The sequence below is a fragment of the Coffea arabica genome, chromosome 2e (genome assembly GCF_036785885.1).
Source record: "Coffea arabica cultivar ET-39 chromosome 2e, Coffea Arabica ET-39 HiFi, whole genome shotgun sequence".
NCBI lineage: Eukaryota > Viridiplantae > Streptophyta > Magnoliopsida > Gentianales > Rubiaceae > Coffea > Coffea arabica.
In genome coordinates, this window is record NC_092313.1 from 15,819,988 (window position 1) to 15,844,333 (window position 24,346).

Genomic DNA, 24,346 nt, shown 5'->3' on the forward strand with positions numbered 1-24,346 from the left:
TACAAAGATGACTCAGCTTTCCACCACAGAAGCAACCGTAATTCAACTGCTCTTCTTGTGATACAGGCCTTGCTAAAGGGAGCTTAACGTTACCATATGTAATAGCTTTTGCTCTTTTAACTTCTTTGTATACTGGACCTTGTTCTCTCATACAAACATGAGAATTAATACAGATTAATTTTTTTTTGCAATTTTTCCCTGTTGACGTACGAAATATCTTGCATACCTCGAGATCGAGGAATGATGGTCCAGGTATCTTGGAGGTGGGAGCCAGAGATGCGAATGTGAGAGCTGTCCTTCACTTCATCCATAAGTTTGTTACCCTTTTCCATTGGCTCAGAAGAGATTTTTTGTAGCCTGCCTTCTACTCTTATCACTTCTATGCTCCTCCTGGCTGTCTTCATCAGTGTTTCCAGATAGGCGTGGAGATTGAATAGACTCCTGAGCCCCTTGACCAGTGAATGTACTTCTAATCCAGTCGTCTTGCGTTGTGACTCCTGTCCCGCTTTGGCGTCCAATTACAATTTACTACAACTTCATGCTCTGCTTTTTCCTCATTTCACTGAATACACAAGACATAAATTAGTAGGCCACCGTCAAGCCTTCAAGGCTAGGCTTGGTTGGTGGGAGACAAAGGTTCAAAACTTGTATTCCGCTAATTGTTATCGGCGTAATTTTTTAAATTCAGGCGAGTGTGTAGTACATTTGTCTGATTCGATAGTAGTTCAGTTCCTGTCGATCTCTTCATGGATCTTGTTGAATCCTCTCCTTGAATAAAATAGAGTAGGAGTAGTAATAGATCTAAAATAAACAAATATCGAGCGTCGAAAAAAAAAATTAGTCAAACAACAATTATTGAAAGGGCGACGGTATTGGGCGCTCCAACTTTTGGCCCATGCACCTGATGTTATTTCAGCTTGAAAAATCAAGAACTCTAATGGGCAACATTGGCATCTTGAGAAGGCTGTAAATGAACGGATATCTTAACGAATAAATAATTCAAGCTCGATTTGATTTGTTAAAAGCTCTCGAGTTCAAACTTGTATATATCCGGCTAGTTAAGGCTAGAATAATTTATAATACTTTTATTTAAAATATATAATAATAATAATAATCTATGTAGAGTTATACATTTATTATTTTATTATATAGATATTATATATATATTTGTGATAATCCAGTATGAAAACTAAATAATTAAGTACATTTTCAAGCTTAAGCCCATCAAATATTAAAATGACTGAATCAAGTACGAGTCCAAAAAAACGGAATGAAGTTGACAATTTGAAAGTTGAATTCAATTTGATTCGCTGACCAACGCCAAACTTGAGCAGTGCGCTTCATTGAAGAAGTCTATTAATTATTAGAAATCAATTAAGTAATACAGCAGAAATGATGATGTAAGTATTGAATATTGGTTATGCTGAGCATACTTTTCTCCAGAAACCTGTAGAGACTCCAGAGTGAATATCATTTTATGCTTGGGTGGGTATCAAGTTCTGCAACCCTCTCCCGGTGGTCTGGAATCCCTAATTGTCTATTAGTAATTTGCTGCAGTGTTTGACCAGTGTAGCCGAAAGGAAACCTGCCCGGTCAATCATAAGCCCTATGAAAATTGAAAGCTACAACCCTACCACGTTGTATTACCTTACTGTCTGACACCCATGCTTGTCTTGCGGGTCTCACAAGGCTATAGTACTTTGCAGCTTTCTTTCAGAAGAGTAGAATCGTTCAAAGCTTTATACACCATGCTTGTCCTGCGACCCTCACATTCAAGAGGACTTTGCAATTTGCATCTTTCTTGAAGAGTAGAATCGTTCAAAGCTTTATCAGCGCCGTATTAGAAAAGTTGATACACTACTATTAATTCAATTCTTTTTTTTTTTGTCAGATACGATAGATTTTAGTCTATATCTACTCCTGCTCTATACTAAAAGAATGAGGGTGATCACTGATCTAGATAGATAATAAAACAATTTCATCTTATGATATTTTCTTGATAATAAAATGAGAAACTAGAAAGGAAAGAGGAAAACCCAAAATTAAAAGAATTGAAAGACTAAAAAAATTGTATTTTAGGAAAGTGATTTGAAATTTTTTTTTTAAAATCATTTAAGAAGAAGATAGATCTCTGCAATTCCTTTTTTTTAATTTCAATCATTAAGGTAAAGATTTTTGTGGGAAAAATGAAGAATTAAATAAAGAATAAAGAGAAAAAGAAATAAAAGAAAGGAAAACAAGGAAAATAAAGAGTCAAAATAATGCAAGGGCAATTTTGTACTATAGGGGATTAAGTGAGCAAAATTAAAAGTTAGGGGGTAAACTGAGAAATGGGATATACTTTAAGGGGATTAAATGTGATTAACCTATTTTATAGCTCATTGAGGGACATTTTAGTCAGCCAAAACAAACGGCTCTCTTCCCATGGTAATTTCGGCATCTTGAAGTTTTTAACGGTGCAATTACTTAGCTAAATTGACGATGGGGGTAAACTGTGAAAAAAATAAATATTAGGGGGTAAATTGAAAATGACACATACTTAAAGGGGATAAAATGCTATTAACCCAAATTTTTGTGATAGCTAACTACTCTAAAAAGTAGATAGTTGCTATCAGTTCAATCCAGAAGAGTTCTGCAAGTTGCAAAGCCAATGAGCGCTGAGCAGTGACTCACCGACAGGTTCCCGAACCCACCCACCAATTAAAGTTAGTTGTAGTTAAAAGCCCAGTAAGTAGTAAAAACTATTCCCCCGTTGCTTCGCCCGCTCTCAAACAGTCATCTATATCTATATCTATATATATTGAGGAAGGGGTTTTTATCAGAGACCCTCTCAATGACTTCTAAACTTCTCATTCTTTTTTCTAAATTTTTGTATTTATTTTAATACATAAAAGTAGTGGATTATAATTAACTCTATCACCAATCAAATTTAAAATTTAAAACATTCTCACTATCTACTTCATAAACCGTTTATACTTTGTTATTTATACTATAAATCCTTTTTACTTCTTAATTAAAAATAAATGCTCATTCGTATGCTATTTTAATACAATGTTACATTTTTATAATTAAGAAATATTTATCCCCAAACTAACCCTACAACCACCCCTACAATTGAGTTTTGCAAATTACAATTACGTTTCAAAAAAATCACAAATGTGCAACTACATGTAAAGTTGAGGGGGTAAAGTGCAACTAAATGTAAAGTTAAGGGGTTTACTATATTTAACCAAAAAAAAAAATTCCAAGAACGGAACAAATAGTGAGTTATAGATTTTTGTATTTATTTTAATACATAAAAAGTAGTGGGTTATAACAAACTCTATCACCAATCAAATTTAAATTTTAAAACATTCACACTATCTACTTCATAAACCTTTTATACTTTGTTATTCTTTTTTCTAGATTTTTGTATTTATTTTAATACATAAAAAGTAGTGGATTATAATCAACCCTATCACCAATTAAATTTAAAATTTAAAACATTAACATTATCTACTTCATAAACCGTTTATACTTTAAATCCTTTTTACTCCTTAATTAAAGACAAATGCTCATTCGTATGCTATTTTAATACAATGTTACATTTTTATAATTAAGAAATATTTATCCCCAAACTAACCCTATAACCACCCCTACCAATGAGCTTTGTAAATTACAATTACATTTCAAAAAAATCACAAATGTGCAACTACATGTAAAGTTGATGGGGTATAGTGCAACTATATGTAAAGTTAAGGGGTTTACTATATTTAACCCTAAAAAAAATCTCAAGAATGGAACAAGTAATGGGTTATAAATTTTTGTATTTATTTTAATACATAAAAAGTAGTGGGTTATAACCAACCCTATCATCAATCAAATTTAAAATTTAAAACATTATCACTATCTACTTCATAAACCGTTTATACTTTGTTATTTATATTTTAAATTTTTTTTACTCTTTAATTAAAGACAAATGCTCATTTGTATGCTATTTTAATACAATGTTACATTTTTATAATTAAAAAATATTTATCCCCAAACTAACCCTATAACTACCCCTTCAAATGAGCTTTACAAATTACAATCACGTTTTAAAAAAATCACAAATGTGCAACTAAATGTAAAGTTGAGGGAGTAAAGTGCAGCTAAATGTAAAGTTAAGGGGTTTACTATATTTAACTCTAAAAAAAATCTTAAGAACGGAACAAGTAGTGGGTTATAGATTTTTGTCTAGATTTTTGTATTTATTTTAATACATAAAGAGTAGTGGGTTATAACCAACCCTATCACCAATCAAATTTAAAATTTAAGGTTGTGTTTGGATTGCATTTTCCGTCATTTTTCATGGAAAAAATACTGTAGCGATTTGATATATGTGAGGGAAAAAGGTGATAGGGAAATGTGATTATGGAAAACGACAATATTTTCCGACGGAAACAAGCAATCCAAGCATGGCCTAAAATATTCCCGCTATCTATTTTGTAAACCGTTTATACTTTGTTTTTTTATACTTTAAATCCTTTTTACTTCTTAATTAAAGACAAATGCTCATTCGTATGCTATTTTAATACAATGTTACATTTTTATAATTAAGAAATATTTATCTCCAAACTAACCCTATAACCACCCCTACAAATGAGCTTTGCAAATTACAATCACGTTTCAAAAAAATCACAAATGTGTAACTAAATGTAAAGTTGAGGGGGTAAAGTGCAGCTAAATGTAAAGTTAAGGGGTTTACTATATTTAACCCTAAAAAAAATTTCAAGAACGGAACAAGTAGTGAGTTATAGATTTTTGTCTAAATTTTTGTATTTATCAAATCGAATGCATAATATTTGTAAGTATTTCATTTTAACAACATTCAATTACATTCATTTTTGTTCATATATCATTCATTTTCTAAAATAAATTTCTATTATTTTTTTAGGATCTATCTTCCGAAAAAAAATAGTTCTTGAATGATATGCACTTTCTATCATATTTCAAACTAATGTTAGACAGATATTACATTTTAATTGTGTTGGTACAATTTTTAAATTTTTTTTATTCACCATTTTATTTTTACTTTTTCAATAATGCCAGCACTGTGTGTAGCACGGGTATTCACACTAGTCTATATGTATTCAGGAAGGAGTTTTTAGCATAAACCTTCTCAATGGTTTCTAAATTTCTCATTCTTTTTTCTAAATTTTTGTATTTATTTTAATACATAAAAAGTAGTGGGTTATAACCCACCTTATCACCAATCAAATTTAAATTTAAAATATTTTCACTATCTCTTAACCCATCCCACAACCATTCCTACAAATCCTTTAATCATCATTCCACGTTTCCCCCTACATTTCCTCCCATGTTTCTCACTCCAATTAACAGTCCACTCCAACGATCTCTTAACTCATCCTACAACCACTCCTACAAACCCTCTAATCATTATCCCACGTTTCCCCCCACGTTTGCACTTATCAAAATTTTGTCAACACAGTTTGACAGTAGCTCGATTCATATTGTGGGATAATTTTGCTAATAATGATGGTGAACGGTTATATCTATTTACTACTCTGTTTGGATTGTAAATTATTTGAAATATTTTTACTGTAACACATTTTGTGATGTGATGTATGTGAGATAAAAAGGTAATTGGAAAGATAAAAATGTGTGTTGGAAATTGTAATGATAATGTAAGCAAATAAATTTTGGCAAATAATCCTCAATCCAAACAAACCTATTAATATTTTACTAGTATTTGGTATTTGCGTACGAAATTTCAGAGGTAAATTAATTGTTTTTAGTTATATTCTATATATTTTGAACAGCTTTTGAGCAAACATAACCATACTATGCAGGACCATCACTGTGTACAATTGGAACTAGCAAATTACATATTAATCACAATTTAGATTTTGCTCGATACCTGCGCAGTTGGTGAGTTCCTCAGTAACACTATATCAAACTATTAATATTGTTTCGTACTCTTATTGACATGTATTTCAAAAAATTGCAGGTTTGAAAATAATACATGTGCCCGGAAGTTAGTTATGTGGTTGAGATCAAGCAATTTCACAACACCACAAGTAGTGTTGATAGCAAATTCAAAGAGAATATGGATATCTAAATATACAATCATGCCTACCGTAAGCTTACTCAATTTTAATTAATTACTGAACGAATTTTTTAAAGTTATAATCATAACCTATATCTTATTTCATTCTTATTAGATTAAGTATTTTCGAATACTTGCTTACATTCAGAGCATTAACATAGAAAATATGTTCTACGAGTCATGCAAAAATTGTAGACAACTATGTGAAGGTCATTTTTCAAAGACAGTGTGTATGCATTGTAATGACGTTGTTGACACTGTTATTAGGTAATTAATTTAATGTATATTTAATTTCAATATATTTTTCTGTATTGCATATAGTATTTTATTTGTCAAACAAGTGCAATGTTAACATATAAATCAAAGATTCCAGTGGTAACATGCATCTTAATCCACAAGACAGACATGCACGATTTGTATTTAATTGTGATGCTTTTTATCTCAGAAAATTACAAAGGAAGGTAGAATTTCTTAATATATATTTATTTTTTATAGTACTATTTATAAACTATCTAAAAAAATACACTAATTTCGTACGTTCTTAATTATCAGGAAAATGGTGATTGGTTGTTTAGCCAATGAATTAATTCATGCAAAGATCGTGCATTTTCATTTGTAGTACGCATTCCACAAAATTCAACAGAGTTAATTAAATCACCAATTTTAGCTTTCGTACTAAAAGTGGATTGGTGTGAAGAGTATTCGCACCTTCAAACAAGATTATCAAATCAAATGCTTAGTCTTTGTAAGTATTTCATTTTAACAACATTTAATTACATTCATTTATAAAAATATATCATTCCCTTTTTTAATATAAATTTTTATTTTTTTTTCAGGATCTATCTTCCGAAAAAAGACAGTTCTTGAATGATATACACATTCTATTATATTTCAAACTATTGTTAAACAGATATTACATTTTAATTTTTTTGGTTCAATTTTTTCACCTTTATTTGTTCACCATTTTATTTTTATTTTTTTAAATAATCTCAGTACCGGTATTCACACTAGTTTACCAAGTAGTACTACTACTAGAAGTGGTAATTGGATAAAGGACCTAAACCTAGCCGTAACATCCTGGCTATTCGTACATAGTACACGTTTCTGATTTGATTTCCCTCACGTCCCTTACTCTTCCCTGCGCAACCCCCACGCAATCCCATGGCCGCCTCCGTCGCCACCGCAGCAGCCGCCGCCGCCGCGGCCTCCCAGAAGCTCTCTCCGCTTACAACCCCTCCTCATGACAAACCCTTCTGCTCTTCCTTCTCAAAAACCCTCCTAAAACCCTGCCACCCCGTCACCCACACTCGCAAAGTCCACTGGACCGGTGTCTCGGCCGCTTCCAAGAATCCTATCTCCGATGTCTCCGACGATTATGACGACAAACCCAGAGAGGAGTGCGGCGTGGTGGGCATCTATGGCGACCCCGAAGCTTCTCGCATGTGCTATTTAGCCCTCCACGCCCTCCAGCACCGCGGCCAAGAAGGCGCCGGCATCGTCTCCGTCCATGACAACGTCCTCAAATCGATTACTGGAGTTGGTTTGGTTTCTGATGTCTTTAACGAGTCCAAGCTATCCCAACTCCCCGGTGACATGGCCATAGGCCATGTCAGATACTCCACCGCGGGCGCGTCCATGCTGAAGAACGTCCAGCCGTTCGTTGCCGGGTACCGATTTGGCTCGGTTGGGGTTGCCCACAATGGCAATTTGGTGAATTACCAATCCCTTCGAGCTCGGCTCGAAGAAAATGGCTCCATTTTTAACACTAGCTCCGATACGGAGGTGGTTCTTCACCTTATTGCGATATCGAAGGAGAGGCCGTTCTTTATGAGGATTGTTGAGGCGTGCAGGGAGCTGGAGGGAGCATATTCGATGGTGTTTTTGACGGAGGATAAGTTGGTTGCGGTTAGGGACCCTTACGGCTTTAGGCCGCTGGTTATGGGCAGGAGGAGCAACGGTGCCGTGGTGTTTGCCTCGGAGACTTGTGCTTTGGATTTGATAGAAGCTACTTACGAGAGAGAGGTGATGCCCGGTGAGGTATTGGTTGTGGATAAAGACGGGGTTGGACCCCTTTGTCTGATGTCTCATCCGGAGCCTAAGTCTTGCATCTTTGAGCATATTTATTTTGCTTTACCCAATTCAGTAGTTTTTGGGAAGTCTGTTTACGAGTCTAGGCGGTCATTTGGGGAAATTTTGGCCACTGTATTCCCCGTTGATTGTGATGTGGTGATAGCTGTGCCTGACTCTGGAGTTGTGGCTGCCCTTGGTTACGCTGCAAAAGCAGGGGTTCCGTTTCAACAGGGGTTGATAAGGTCGCATTATGTTGGGCGGACATTCATTGAGCCTTCGCAAAGGATTAGGGACTTTGGAGTCAAGCTTAAGCTTTCGCCAGTGAAAGCGGTTTTGGAAGGGAAGAGAGTTGTGGTTGTAGACGATTCGATTGTGAGAGGAACAACTTCTTCCAAGATTGTTCGGCTGATAAAGGAGGCAGGGGCTAAGGAGGTGCATATGAGGATTGCTAGCCCTCCAATTATAGCTTCTTGTTATTATGGTGTGGACACTCCCAGTGCTGAAGAATTGATATCTAATAGAATGAGTGTGGAGGAGATTAGGGAGTTCATTGGATCAGATTCACTTGCTTTTCTTCCAATTGATAGCTTGAAAGAGCATTTGGGGGAAGACGCACCAAACTTTTGTTATGCTTGCTTTTCTGGTAAGTACCCAGTTTTGCCAAGGGGAAAGGTGAAAAGGGTGGGTGATTTTCTTGATGATGGATTGAGTGGGAGTTTGGAGTCTATTGATGGAGGTTGGCTTTCTGGAACCAGAAATTAGAAGCAAAAGGATACCCGATCACCTACCTAGTCTGATCGGGTCTAATTTGGGGGTTTAGCAGAGAGAGGGGGAAGAGGAGAGACTATTATTACAGAAAATAAAAGGAGAGAAAGTTTTGACACCTACCTTTTTTATCCATCTTATACCCGGGGCTTCGGATGATTTTGAACTTACTAGATTTTATTCTTTTGTTCTTTTAACATTTTGTGTATAAGCTTCTGTTTATCATTTGTGTGCGTCGAACAAACTCTCGTCTTGGCTCCATTTCGGCTCCTCCTGCCCACGTTTGAACAAACTTTCTTAAACTTTTGAACCATCTCATTTCTCTCCACTTCTGTTTCTCCACCCAATTATCACAAACAAAAGAATTTTTTTTTGCTCACTGTTGTTGAGAATGCTACCATAAGGTTGTAAATTGTAATGTTATAATAAAGTTGAAGTTGCTCTAGTGCAAGGTTGTGATTGTGATGATGATGAAATTCTATGATGAAGATGATGGTGATCCAGTCGTGCTCTTTCGGTTCGAGCAACAAGAAAATTTGTAACCCCTGCTGCTCTTTTGCTGCGGTTTCTTTACGACTCTTTTAACAATTTTGTCTTCAGAGAATGTAAGCCAGTGATTTATGTTACAGTTCATTCTACAATGATAGGCTCGGATTTTTTATAACAGTATGGAGGATGGTTTTGCGTATTCTATATTTCTTTCATTACTCATCCAGGCTTTTCAACAATATGATTCAAATCTGCATAAAATACTGAACCCTTAATCAACATAAATAATTGAATTGAAAGATGAGAAGGATGTCGACGTTGTGTTTTGCTGTATAAATCTCATATGCTGATGGGGCGGATTGCTAATACAAGAGAAGTGTATCGACAGCATTTGAGCTACAAAACCTCGACGAAATTCTTCAAATAAGATTAATACATGGACGGTGCAATCTCATTTGCAAATTCTCAAATTCAGAATCGCTGGAAATCTTTAGAATGAATTGTAGAACAAAAATGTTACTCGCACAAATTTAAGGCTCGTTTTCCCCAATGAAGCCGTCCATTGCAGAAAATACAAGGGATAAATTTCATCCGGCTTTTGAGCAGCAGATTGCTGTCCTGGCATTATCCCATTATTCACTCATTGAACAAGGAATAGCTATTATCTTGTGTGGATCGAACCTAATATTAGCCATTTTCAGCGCTGTCATAGGCATTGGACTTGTGCTTCGGTGAGAACGTAAATCCAGCTGGGACCTTGCCAAGTAACATCTCAGAGATTCTAATCTGCACACAAGTAGGAAAGCCAAAGCAGGTGAATAGCTGTAGCAAGATGGTACTGAAATGAAAAATTCATTAAAAATGAGCAATCAGGATGAGTAGTATATACCCAATCTGCAGCTGAATCAGAAGCCATCAGTGTTTCCAAGTCATCCCGACCATAGTACGAGGGAGGCCGCCAGTTTATTTTTTGGGGGATCACATCTAAGAGACCAACCGGTATATACCTACAAGAGTAACTTAGCCATTCCAACAAGAAATGCCTAGTTGTTTCCACACCTGCGATAGTCAAGGTTAAACATGAGGATGCCAAATCTCCTACCTTACAAATGCTTTGAGAAACTACTCAGAACTTAAAATAGCTAGTAGCTGTGTGCTCTCCAATTTCACGTCTTTTCAGTCCATGAAGACACCTTCCCAAATTTCGAGTTCATCCAATATCGGATTAAACTGCTTTTCAATCCACAAAGTTGACATTTTAATAAGCATTCACTGTCAAAGTCATATTTTTTGTTGTCCTTGTTTCTTCTTAAGCCAAAGCACAATAAAATTAAGCGGGAAAGTCATTTTTGCAGTCAACAGGAGGACAGACTTGCATTCTATTTTACTTTAAGCAAATGCATGGTACATACCTTTGGAATCAGATCCCCAGTGTTGAAGGCCAAAATGCACATAATCCTTGAAAATATCAAGACGTTCAGCAGAACTAATATCCCAATGTCTCTGTTCCTTTATTTCAGTAAAAATCCAGGGCTGCACAAGTTCAAAAACCATTTATTTCAGCACAAAACTGCAGTAAATAAAAAAGATAACATTTTACGCTTCCAGTTGATCGTCAAAATGTAGCACAAACCTTAATTAGGGCTCCTCGAGCAACCATACAAGCAGAAAGCTGAGGACAATCAAACTTGTGCTTATTCCAGTCTAAATAGGAGAACACATCCCCATTTCCAAGGACTTGCAATGAATCTGGGGCCTTTTGCGCACACTGGTATATGTACTCCCAATCAGCAAGCTTGCTGTAACGTTGCTGACGCGAACGACCATGTATAGTCACTGCACTTGCTCCCCAATTTCCAATATCTTCAATCACAGAATCAATGCGATTTCTGCCCTCAAAATAGCCAGTTCGCACCTACATCACACAAGTTATGCATCTGATAAGTGTTCAGTAATACTATGAAAGAAGTACGTAATCAGACGCAAATCAGAAGATTCCAGAAAATTGATTCCCATAGCAGAAAGACAAGGCATATGCATCAAAACTATAGGTGCATCAACATAACGTCTAAAAGAGTGGCAAATGAAAGATTTGACAAGAATACATCTATATCTTCATATCACAGGGCAAGAAATTGCTGAAATTGACACCAAAAAAGGTTAACTTACTATATTAAACCATACCTTGATGGTTATTGGGGTATCAACTGTTCCAGAAGCTGCTTGTATGACACTCTTCATTCGCATTGGTTTTGTAAGAAGAGCGGATCCAGCGCCCTTGTTAACAACAATATCAATGGGACATCCCATATTAAGATCAATAAAATCCACCGAGCATTCCTGCTCTATGAGTTCAACAGTTCTTGAAACTGTATCAGGATATGCTCCACAAATCTGAACACCAAAGAGGTCCTCAGACGAATGACGCCTCAGTAGTGCCCATTCTGAAGCTTGCCCCTGCTCCCATGGGCCAAGATAAGGTAAGTACCAAGCAGCTAAAGATTTTCATTGCAGAAAAGAAAAAATTGGACCTAATACAGGTAAAGAATATGAACACATGTATCTTTTATTTGTGTACAAAATAATCCCAACATGTAGGTGACATGAGTAACTCAAGACTAAAAGAAGGTTCGCAGAGTATATAAAACAAAAACGACCCTCAATTAGGGAAATAAAGATCAAAGTCAAAGTACTTGTACAAGTATATCCGTATTCAAGAACAACAAATCATCTGTATTGTTATCTCATCACACAAATAAGAATCTAGTCAGTAAAACAGCATGGTAACCTGCAAAAGATTAGTGCACATTGCCATCTCGCCACATGTCACATCAGCTCCAAGCAATTTGCAAACCCTTCGGAAAGGTAGATTCCCCACAGTAGTCAGAGGTGCAAGATAAAGCTTTTCTCTGAAGTCAATGAGCTTTTTCTCACGTGGGTGTAATTTTAGGATTTTATCAGACTCTACAGTAACAGTATCAGCAATATCAACTGATTTTGATCCATTTGGTTTGGAGCTAATATCCTCCTTCCCATGCACACCATAACCTATTCCAATAAAATTTTCAACTGCTAGTACCCCAGAAATAAAAACTAACTTCTGATGGTAAAAATGAAATAAATCAATACCAAAAGTAGACTAACCAGCATTTACTTCAGTGGAGCCATAAGATTCATCACATGAAGATTTTGCCTTCTTGACAGGTCGTATATCTTCAGTTGCATCAGCATCCTCTGGCTTATCCTCTTCCAGCAATTCAGAACAGCAATTCACATCACTAACAGAACCAATTTCAGCAGAATCTTTTTTAGCATTTTCCTCAGCAGAGCCATTTGTAGCAACTTGATTGTCCTCGGTGTCCACCAATTTTTTTATTTTACCCTGTCCCATCATTTAAAAAATACTCTCAATCATTACACAGACTAAACTAAAGGGAACTTGATGAAGTCCAATCTCACAAGGGATGATCCTTCAGTTATCATCAAAGCACAAACATAATTAAACGAAAACCGAATGACCCTTTTTTTCCCCTTACTGAAAGGCCAAGAAGCTTTAGGGTAGCGTCAGCTTTGGGGAACCTCATCTTATTCTTCCAGAGAAGCTTTTGGACATCCTTATTCAACGAATTAACTTCATTCCTCAGAGTCCCAGCAGCAACAACACCATTAGCTCTATGAGTGCCGGAGAATCTACAAGCCAGCCCATAATGACAAAGTCCTTGATCAATCTTCAAAAAGGGGCAACTGCCCTTCAAATCAGCCGGCTTCTGAGCATTGAACGCCTCCACATCATGGCTAAACCGGCACTTTTCACCGTAACAACAAGAACCCACATCCCCGCTCTTGGCAACCTCCGGACACAAGTGCAATGCAGATTTTAATTCCTGCAATCAGCATTCACATTAACCAATATACCCAGTAGTTAACTGCCTTGTGTTCCTCATCTGAAATGCCCATTCCCACCCCCCACACCCGCGCGCACACACAAAAAAAGGAACATAATAATCACAGCAATTCACATTCTATTCTTAATTTATCTCCATTACGAAAGAAAGATTTTAATCTCTCGTTTTCGGGGATTATGAAATACTAGTATATGAAAAAGTACGAGTACTTGGCGGCGTTCACGTTTGAGCTGGCGTTTGGATTTTTTCTCTTTGATAAGAGGAGTGGAGTTGGGCTCCGTTGCGGCGTCGTGAGGTTGGGACGTGGTGGAGTTGGATGTTCTGATTGGTGGTGGGCGAAGGAACTCTTTCTTAACTGGAGCTCTGGCTTTAGCTACTAACTCTTCTGGGGTGAGCGGAGCCGGAGCCGGAGCCGCGGTTGGAGCTGAAGCATCATCATCAGGTTTTGAGTTTTGGGGATTCTCCCGGAATGAGGGTTGCTCCAGAATACTGGCCTCAGCTGCAGACCCGTCCATAACGGGTCGGGTTAGCAACGAGAGCGGGCGTCTGCGAGGAATAGGTAGGGTTTTTGGGTTCTAGCTCATGCTACAGCTCAAAGCAACAGTGGAATGTGGAGGTGTCGCCAGGAACGGCGTCGTCTAATGTACAGGACGAATGATCTGGTCCTACTATTGGGCTTTATTATTCAAGAACTGCTCGTATAGTGGGCCGTAGGCCTTTGGTCGGACTTCTTTTTCACATTTCATACAAGTCTACAAGAACATTGACCCCAATTTAGTTTTTGGTAATTTCTCTCCTCTCATTATTTTAGGCTTAGTTTGGGAGTTTAGGATAGAAAAGAAAAGAAGGGAAAGTTTAAGTTATGAGAGAAGAGAAGAGAAGAGATTGTTATGTTGTTTGAGAGTTTTGAGAATTAGTGGAATGATTTGGATATGGAAGTCATTAAATATTTATTCAAGGCATTTTTAAGGACAAAATAGGCATTTTAGAAAAATTAACAAGTTTTCTCCAAACTTTCTCTCCATTTCTTTCCAATTTGGGAGGAAACATTTTTGTCACTATTCATCCTCTCATTTCCTTTCTTTTCTTTCCTACTTAAAACTATCAAAGGAAAATCAGTCTTTCTCTTCTTTTCTCTTCTTTTCTATCCAAATCATTCACTCCCAAATGAACCCTTAGAGTTTTGAAATAAAAAACGAGAGAGAGATTGGCACACTCCTATTTTAATTTTTATGTATTGTATAAAATCTTCGCATTGAGCTTTTTTCTGAAGCTCTTTTACTTGCAATATCTCTTTTTAAGCCTTGAGTCCAAATATTCTCCTGGAAGCGTTGCCAACACACGTAAGCCGTTTTGATTGCAACCTTTTTTTTGGAGTTTTTGTAAGAAATTATATGATTTGATGTATGTGAAATTAAACAAAAAAAAAATTGAAAAATGTGTCAAGAAAATATTTCAAAAACTTTCATGAAAACTCAGCAATCAAATAGCCTACCCTAGGTGTTTATGGCGTTGGAACTTTGTTTATGAACTCCTTAGTTCTTGTCAGTTTGGATTACTATGTTTAGCAGTTTGTATAAAAAGAAAAAAAAATGTACTGCATCGATTTAATGTATGTGAGATAGAAATGTATTCATGAAAGCATAAAATTTTTTTTTTTTAAAAAAAAATACAATTGAAATGAGCATTAAACGCGAGACAGAGGAGCTATTTTGTAGAATTTATCTTCCATGGCTTTATCAAAATCAATGTAAGAAGCAAAAGAGATCCAAGATTAAAAGAAATGAAAAAGTGAACAGCCTTGTCAGAAGTGGGATTTGAACCCACGCCCTCTCACGAGGACCAGAACTTGAGTCTGGCGCCTTAGACCACTCGGCCATCCTGACAGTTGACGGTTGATCCTGCTCTCTATAATACTAGTAAAAAATAAACTCTTACAGATTGTCCTAGTAGTAATTTTTTTAATTGTTAGTGGTCGTGGGAGTTTCATTCTCCGTTTACGGAAAGCATAGTCAAAGGCGACTTTGAGTTGGGTGGGCTTGTCGTCCGCGCAATTAAAGCATGTACACGTGAGGAGTCCTTGACCATTCATCAAACGGCCCAAAGCATATTAATTCGCACACGATTGGTAGCTTACTTCTTTCGTTTGGCTTTCTAATTTTCTTGATTTTACCATTTTATCCATCCGCTTGAAAGTTGCTGCAAAACCACTTTGGATAGGGTTTTTTTAAAAAAAAAAAAAAAAAAAAAAAGGAATGGATGAAACAATGACATGTAGTGGCTGAAAACCGAGCACTAATGCAACTTTGGAAGAACGATTATTGTTTCCCCTTAAATTAATACTCGGACGTTTGGATGATTTTAGTAATAGAAAAAGGGTTGTAAATTGCAGCTCAGCTCAGCTAAAGAGTTTCGCGATGGGCCACAATGTCATAGGGCGGGCGGTGACTTCTTTTTGTTTTTGTGTCATGCGAAATCGTGCAAGCCACCGACTCGACCAGACCAGATTCCGCGGCTGATTGCGTGTTAGGACGATTCTGGTTTGAACATGAAATCCAGTACAAAAGCGAATGGACGAATGCGTTGCCAAACTTTTCTTTGCAATCGCATTTCAATTCATCGAGCGTCGATCCCCTCCCTATAAACGATTATTTTGCCAGCCAAATTCATCTTCTACTTAATTAAAAGGAGTTTCAGATTCGCAGCTGCAGCTGCGTCCAGAAACATATTATTGAACTTTTACGTTAAACAACCCCTCCACTCAAAAGCAACTGAAATACCAAGTGAGATATTTATATACTACTGTTTGTTGTTACAAGGATACGAAGTACATAATAATTATGCATTTCTGCTTTGAAGATGATATCACAAAACCAAGTCACGTGCACATTAATTCCCTAGCACACGAGCCAAAGCTACACAAGTTTTTTTTTTTTTTGGTATGTTTGACTTCTAGAAGTTGTTTTGCAAAACCATGCAGGATTTGTAGGGTCTCTATGGAAACAAAATACTACTAACTCTTATAGAAGTACCTTTCTGTTTGAAATGCAAAACAATGAATGAATGCTTTTTTTTTTTAAATTAAAAAAAAAACTGATGAATGAAATCAAATTGAGGAAAGCGCAAGATGAACAAAAAAAAAAAGACACCATCATCCACCAACCCAACATCATCCACCAAATTTATTGGTTGGTTTCATGCTTGGCAGGCGTCTGTTGCTGCTGTGGTGACTGAGATTGCTGCTGCTGTAGCTGGTGAATGTTAAGTTGGGCAGCCTGCTGATGATGCAACTGAAACATTTGAGAACTCATGGCAAGCTGCTGCTGGTACTTGGAAGGATCACCGTTCAGCTCAGCAGTTGCAAGCTTCAAGCGCTGAACCTCCGCTGTTAATGCTTCATTTAATGCTGTGACAACAACACAGTCAAGTTCAAGTTCATATTATTTTATGGTTTACATATATGACACAGCAGAAGATTATCAACACCCCAAATGTCAATTGTAAGTATTGTTGGATAGAAAACAAGCAGACAATATAACGGAACACTGGCACGCATGTATGTTCTCCGAGAAATTTACTCGATCAAAAAACGGCTGCCACAAGAGTACGCAATACAGTTGGTACAAGTTTCAGGGGAGCTGGGACATCGTTAAAGGAAAACCTTCCAATATAAATGGCCACAAACCACACAGGATTACATGAACTAATTTTTTTAAAGAATTCCAAACTACCAAGAGTACTTTCAGCACGTATTAATTTTGGGGGTAACTTCCAACATGGACTCAACCTCCCAAATGACAACATGTATTAATTTTGGGGGTAATTGGTTCACCAACCATTAGTTAATTTGTCCCTCAAAAAAAAAAACACATTAGCTAGCTTGTCATTAAAGGAGAACAAAAGGCCCTCCTGGCAATCAAAACACATGCTGGCTCTTTGTGCTTTGCAAGATAAAGCAAAAAAAAACAGAAAAAATCATAAATTTCAAAATAAAAATGCATGAATGTTGAATTCTGGAAATAACACGACATTACCATCTCGCAGTTGTGCCTGTTGTTCCATGGCTTGCAAGCGAAACTTCAATTCATTGTTCTGGCTGGTCAGTCCAGCAGAATCTCTCTGAAGAATGCACATTTAAGCAATAATGATCAGACATACAGAAGGTAGTAATACTTTAAAGAAAGATGTGCAAACACACAGTCCCGCTCTTTACCTGCAATAGTGTTAGCTGGGCAGATAATGTGGTTGCTTCAGTCTGTAAAGTTTGAACCTTGTGCTCCAATTCAGCAATATATCTCATCTTTCTCTCCTTTGAACGAGCGGCAGACTGACGATTGGCCAAAATCCTGTCACAAGATGTACGAATTCGTTAAGCTCAACTAATTAATCCTAAACTCCCTGGTAAATGCAAAAGACGAATTTAGGGACTGAGTACCTCTTGGCCCTTTTAGGATCAGATAAAGCAATCTCAGCTAGTTTCTCGTTTGCCATAATCTTCTTAAGTTCTGCCCCGCTAAACTCGCCGTTTCCAAACTCCAAGCTGAAGGTATTTGAATTTGCATCGAGAGAATTGCTTGGTGACAGTTGCCCAGCACGAGCTCCTGGCGATGGAGGCATTTTTGGTGACTCATCACCAAAGTTTAACTTGCCCATGAAGCTATCCATGGAAACGCTCCGATAGTGTCTTGAAGCTGGAGAGATATCTCCCCCGGCATTCCTTTTGAAACCCTCCCTCTTCTCACTTGAAGAAGAGATTCCTAATCTCTGCATGCTATTACTACTTTCATTTACACTGCTCGTCGCTTCATTATCACTGCTGTCACCACCATTTGTCCTTGTACCACTAGCTCTACTATCCAAATCTTCACGGTTCTCAGTGCCCTGCTTTTCATCAGTTCCAGAAGAATTCAGTGCATCTATGTTGTCCAAATTCATATAAGCAGAAAACAGATCATCTACAACCTCCCCCTCAGATTTTCTCTCACCCATACCCTCTGCATTGGCCTCGCTACTTTTCTCCCAAAAGGATTCGCGTTTCACCAATTGTGCTGGCTTAGCAACTGAATTTTCTCTCGGAGGGATGGCAGCACCGGGACTTCGCAATGGCACAAGGGGCGGTGAGGATTGCATGATAGTAGAAAATCCAAATGGTATATCACTGTTAGACCGCCTGTGCGTCTTACGGGGAGGAAGATTTTCCCCTACCCTTAAAGAATTTACACCCCTAGTGAAAGGGGACGGTGGCAATAATGATGATTGTGAATTGGCATTTTGATCCTCCATAGAAACATCAACTGATAGATGATGTTCAGAAATGGAGCTCGGAGAGGATTCTTTATAAGGGGAAGGGCTCAAGGGAGGCAATGAATCGAGCGAGAAAAATGAAGGTTGTGACAAAGATCGTGTGTGCGAGGGCCCTGGACCTGAAGTATTACCAAAAATTTGAATACCCGATTGCTGATTTCCAGGCCGGGTTACTGGGATCTGTGAATAGGGAGAAACACGGGGCATTTGAGGGTGAGAAGGCGGTATGCCAGCCCTTTTGCTACCATCAACACTAAAACTTGGAGAAAACTGCCGCATCTGACCTCGAAATTGCGAGGAATTCAACTGGGGTACCTCAATTTGATTCACGGACATGGGTAACTGTTGCTGCTGTTGCTGTTGTATAGGAACTGAAGATGATGAGGTACCAAATGATGATTGAAGCCTTTGCATCATAGCACTACTAGCCTCATCACTATCACCACCCATTTGCTACGCAAAACAACCAGCGTTAACACTAGTTTCAAACGGTCGCCGCTCGCTATAATTTATTCAAAAGCTCCTCCTAAAAGGCCTAACTTAACAAGCACTTCACTTCAGCGTTCAAAACCACCTGAATATTAGAAAACCCAACATAATATCAAAATCTGCAAGCCAAAATTCAACCCCATTACATGCAGGAATGATCTAAAATCGGAGTCGCGTACATATGAACAAAAACAACTTGATCAGACCCCAGAAAATTTGTATTTAAACAGAAAAGCACCAAAAGTAGCTACTTAAACGATAAACAAGTGGGGAAGATACAAACTTTACTATACTTTCTTAAAAAGGGCACCTGAAATTCGAGATAAAATCGACCATTTTCAGAAGAAATCCGCCAATTCAGACAGGCTACATCCACCACCCATTTGAAGCTGCCAAATGTGCTGTCCAAAGTGAGGAGGAATGAGGGTGGTGACGGAGACACCGATGGGAAAAATAGCCTCTCTGTCTTCTTCTTCTTCTGCTTCTATTCTCTCCTGCTTAGTGTGTATCTGCTTGTTTTTTTTTTCCTTGATTTTTTTTTTTTTGGGGGGAGGGGAGGGGGGTTCTCTCTTCTCTCTCTGAAAAGTTCTTTTTTGCTCTCCTTCAGCTTCTCTCTCTAAGATGGACGGCGATGACACTACTGTGATGCTGAAAGAAAAGGGATTGAGCAGTAGCGTATTATATTATTTACAATAACACGGATTTCTTGGCCAAAAAGATCAAATGAATATTGTACGAGTACAGTCCTCCTACAGTAGTATAGCCAACCAGGAAAGTACGTACTTTTAGTTCTCACGACTCAAAAGGAGCAGTGATCCTTGCTAGTTACTACTTCAAAAAAGACGCGTGAATTTATTATGAATTTCATTTTCATTTGGGTGGAATCCGCATTTCGGACGAATTTCAATTTCATTCCGACTTCATTTCCTAAATCTTTCCCCCTCTATCACCGCAGATTTTGTTGCATCGAATCTCTCTCATGTCCATCTCTCTCACGTGCTCTCTCCCTCCTCTCTCTCTCTCTCTCTCGTCCCCCCCCCCCCACTCCCCTCCTCTTTCTTTTCCCGAATGGAAGTAGTATGGCACTGCCAACTCCTTTTTGTATTATCAAATAAACTTTTTTATTTTTTCAAAATTTATTCGTAAAATAAACAAATAATTAATCCGTTTCTTGTGCCCATTATTTGGACACTATTTATATAAAAAAAAAAGAATTTACAACTCATCTTTTCACCTCGCATATATAATATAATAAATTATTTTAACTCGGATAATTTGTGCTCGAGTATCCAAATAATTTAAATCAACTTATTTGTATAATAATGTAAAGCTATCATTGGATAAGAAGTGGTGTTTGTATTTAAAAGTGATGGGATTACCGTTGAAGGGCTCCTACAAATAAAGCGTCATATTTGAAATTTATTTTTCAGGACGTACTTTCATGCCATCTTCAATTCTCAACACAAATTTTTGATAGAGACAAATCAATAAAAAGGTTCACAGCAATCTTAAAATGCATTCAGATAAGGCCTTATTTCATTTCAACGATATAAAAGCAACAGCGACACGTGTCGCGATACTACGACAAACCCTGTATCCACATTTTAAATCAAAATTTTATAGGGTAGTACAAGCATTAAAAGAGAAGGATGTTGGGCAGTAATTGTGAGATACATAGTTTGATTTTCAGGTCTTTCTCTTATAGAGTTTCAAGTCTCCTCTTGGACTCTCGAGTTTTTTAAAAGACTAATAACACTTGTGTGCAACTTTGTATTAAAACCATTTTTTAATCCATGTCAAATTGATTTGCACAAAAAAAAAATATTTTAAACAAAGATTATCCAATATTATAGAATAACGGGAAAATATTGATCAATTGAAAATGTTCCAAGGGAAAAAAAAAACCTTTAAGTCAAAAGTTGGATTCTAATTGACATAACATTGAAATGAAATTTGTTCTTTCATCAACTTAGGTCTCGCACCTTATAGTTAATTTTTCTAATGTTAAAATTTCAATTTGGCTAGGTTTTTTTTTTTTGAAAAAAATATAGGTAATTTGGAAACATATCTAAATCCATGGTGTGCAATTATTATATAGTAAGTTAAGTGCAATTTAGGTATGTTGATGTATGCTCGAAATTTTTTTTTTTATACATTTACAAGATTTACCTTATTTATTATCCATTTTTTAGTTCCTTAATAATTACATACAAATTTTACCTGCAATATTTATGTCTTTACCTAATTTATCTCATAACATAAATAATTTAAAAAAACTTGTAATTTTACTGAAGGAGGAATAAAGGATAAACATGAAAAAGTTTTGAGAGGACAATAATTATAACATTATGATTTTTTTTTATAAAACTTACAGTGCATTATCCCTAAATCCGTCCTTGGTCACGAGTGTACAAGACTTTTATTGGATATGACACACGTTAATTTCATGTTTAATTATTATGGTAAGAAAAAAAAAAGAGAAGAAAGAAGAGCAAATTGCAAAGAGTTGTAGTAAAACTTGGGCTATAAAGGGTGATTATGAACTTTTATTGACTCAAATACCAATTTTCTATACACACTGGTAGATAGGATCAGAGTATTTCATTGTGCAGCTAATTTCCAGCCCAACATGCCACAATACCCTTGCCACGGAAAACCATTAAACGATTGCTTCAGTTACCTTCACTTTGGACACTATGCAATTAATCTGAGTTTGCAGTTTCACCAAAGAAATATAAATCAATCTTTCTTACACTGACTGACAGTGTATACACTATCAGTTTTGAATGAATGATAATTATATAAAATTTAAAATTGAAATTCAATTTTTGCACATGTATCATAAATCTAACGGTAATAATGTATACGCTGTCGATGTATGTAAAATTTAACCAACAAATATTCAAGTGAATTGCAACTTGCTAATCCTTCATGCGTATCATTGGAAGTGGACTCTTTTATTGCATTGCATGGCTTACCTTAATTAGTCTAATTACAGTAGTATTGTGATAATTGAGGTCCATGAAATTCAGATGTCAGACTTTTGTTTTCCACGTCAATTATTTATGGAATTAATCTATCTCCAGTTAAGGAAGATGATAGCTGAGAATATCTTTCTTGCATCCATGCAATAATTACGTGGGCCCCACGCTTAACTAAATCTTATTTAGGGGTGGGATGGGAAAGTTTTCGGATAACAAACACGAATTGCAGGCAGATACTTGATACTTCGTTCCCATTTTAAATATATAGTTGGGTGCAACTTCGTGTTTCTTGAGAATCGTTTAAATCCGCAGAAAATTTAAGGTCTTGGTTTGATTGTGAATTTTGAAAAAAGAACTTTTGAAACATTTTTATTATTTTTAAAAATATTTTTTATTACACACATGTCACATAATTATGCGTCCAAAACATGTAGATGCATCTTCTCGTGCTCTGAAGACTCTCGTCGATGTGTCTTTTGCTTACCTCGTGAAGCTCTGTTTGGATAGAGAATTATTAGCCAAATTTTATTTGCTTGCATCATCATTATAATTTTCAACACATCTTTTTATCTTCCCAATTACCTTTTTATCTCACATACATCACATCACAAAAAAGTGCTACAGTAAAAATATCTCAAATAATTTACAATCCAAACAGATGTACTCACAAGCATGTACAGCATAGGTGTATTTGGATGGAAATTATGTCTACAAATTATTTATTTGCATCACAAATATATTTTTTAATAATTTTTTTAAATTTTTAAAATTAATTTTTTTCATTTCACATATATCACATTATAAAAAATACTAAAAAACTACAATAATTATTCTAAATAGTATTTCAAATAACGATCTCAGAGCTCAATTGCCAAACCCTCAGATATTTGACATTTGATGCAATACTTTGCGTCCAATAGTTTCTTTTTTCTCCTGTTGGGTTCGGTTGTCTAAATTAGAGGCGAGGGAATGTTTTTGGATTGCATTTTCCGTTATTTTTCATGGAAAAATTACTGTAGCGATTTGATATATGTGAGGGAAAAAGGTGATAGGAAAATGTGATCACGGAAAACGACAATATTTTCCGACGGAAACAAGCAATCCAAACAAGGCCTTTTTCCCTTAAAATTTTGGCTAGTTTGACCGGTTAAGTGTATCAAGCTGAGAGCGTTAATGGGTTCCCCTACCACCCCATTCTGGACATCCAAATAGGGCTGTCAACGGGCCGGGTCCGGGCCGGAATTCATTATTCCGGACCCGGACCCGAATTACTATGCCGGATCCGGATCCGACCCGTTTACCCGACGGGTCTTTTATTCTATGTTCCGGATCCGGATCCGGCGGGTCCCGGATCCGGGTCTACCCGAACAAATTTACCAAATTTTATAATTTCTAATAAAAATGAGAAAAAAATATATTTGTAAACTAATTTCTAACTAATGCAAATAAAAAACCAAATAAGAAAAGAAATCAAATTAATTTTATTAAAATACATCACCTTAATCAAATTATATTGATAAATATATATTTTTTAAATTATTAATTCATTTATATCAGGATCCGGGTCTAATACGGGTCGGAATACTATATTCCATATCCGACCCGTTTTTTTGTTTGACAAAACGGATCCGGATCCGGATCCGGATCCGGGAAACGGAATTAAATCCCTACCCATACCCGCAATAATTTCACGGATCCGGTAAACGGAATTAAATTCCTACCCATACCCGCAATAATTTTACGGATCCGGTCCGGATCCGGGTCTAGACCCGACCGGTTGACAGGCCTACATCCAAATCTCTAAGGAGAGATTGAACATGGAACTTGGGAGGAAACTTCAATCAATATAACCGACCAAATAAAAATAGTAGGCCATTTTTGTTAAGTTAATTTCAATTAGTAGCGATACTTCCCATTAGAGCTTTAGTAACAAGATGCAGTATTGCATCTTCTATTAATTTTGGCATCCTAATTCTCGTATAACGAAAGCAAAATAGAAAAAACCTTTATAGTAGTATATTGTAATGTTGGAAGTCGAGATAGTTGAATAGTAGTATATTGTAGTATCGGAAGTCGAGATAGTTTATCCATGATTCAATGATTAACGAAGTTTAAGCCAAGATTCATGCTGCGTTGTCTTGACCGTTCAGGCATACTTGTTCGTTGAGGAGGCATGTGGCAAACCAAGCAATTGATTTACTAATTTAGATCGCAACTGATTCTTTCTTCTTCCATATTCTTTTTTTTTTGTC

At 36.6% G+C, this 24,346-nt stretch overlaps 3 protein-coding genes and 1 non-coding gene across 4 annotated transcripts; 1 reads left to right on the forward strand and 3 right to left on the reverse strand.

Moving 5' to 3' along the window:
- Positions 1-7,146: 7,146 nt before the first annotated feature.
- On the forward strand, positions 7,147-9,611 carry LOC113731199 (amidophosphoribosyltransferase, chloroplastic). Its single transcript, XM_027256315.2, has one exon. The coding sequence runs from the start codon at positions 7,250-7,252 to the stop codon at positions 8,918-8,920; it is 1,671 nt and encodes a 556-aa protein (XP_027112116.2). The 5' UTR covers positions 7,147-7,249; the 3' UTR covers positions 8,921-9,611.
- Positions 9,612-9,720: 109 nt separating this feature from the next.
- On the reverse strand, positions 9,721-13,961 carry LOC113731200 (tRNA-dihydrouridine(47) synthase [NAD(P)(+)]-like). The gene is made up of 9 exons (XM_027256317.2): positions 13,527-13,961; positions 12,949-13,296; positions 12,557-12,794; positions 12,201-12,460; positions 11,597-11,869; positions 11,046-11,327; positions 10,825-10,945; positions 10,302-10,471; positions 9,721-10,198 (listed from the first exon to the last, which is right to left on the reverse strand). The coding sequence occupies exons 1-9, from the start codon at positions 13,830-13,832 to the stop codon at positions 10,100-10,102; spliced, it is 2,097 nt and encodes a 698-aa protein (XP_027112118.2). The 5' UTR covers positions 13,833-13,961; the 3' UTR covers positions 9,721-10,099.
- Positions 13,962-15,119: 1,158 nt separating this feature from the next.
- TRNAL-CAA (transfer RNA leucine (anticodon CAA)) lies at positions 15,120-15,203 on the reverse strand. The gene has a single exon. It is a non-coding gene; the product is annotated as a tRNA-Leu (tRNA).
- Positions 15,204-16,089: 886 nt separating this feature from the next.
- On the reverse strand, positions 16,090-19,759 carry LOC140036738 (bZIP transcription factor 29-like). Its single transcript, XM_072079254.1, has 5 exons — positions 19,421-19,759; positions 17,753-19,195; positions 17,531-17,663; positions 17,352-17,436; positions 16,090-16,723 (listed from the first exon to the last, which is right to left on the reverse strand). Exons 2-5 carry the CDS (start codon positions 19,069-19,071, stop codon positions 16,500-16,502), a joined length of 1,761 nt encoding a protein of 586 aa, XP_071935355.1. The 5' UTR covers positions 19,072-19,195; positions 19,421-19,759; the 3' UTR covers positions 16,090-16,499.
- Positions 19,760-24,346: the final 4,587 nt, after the last annotated feature.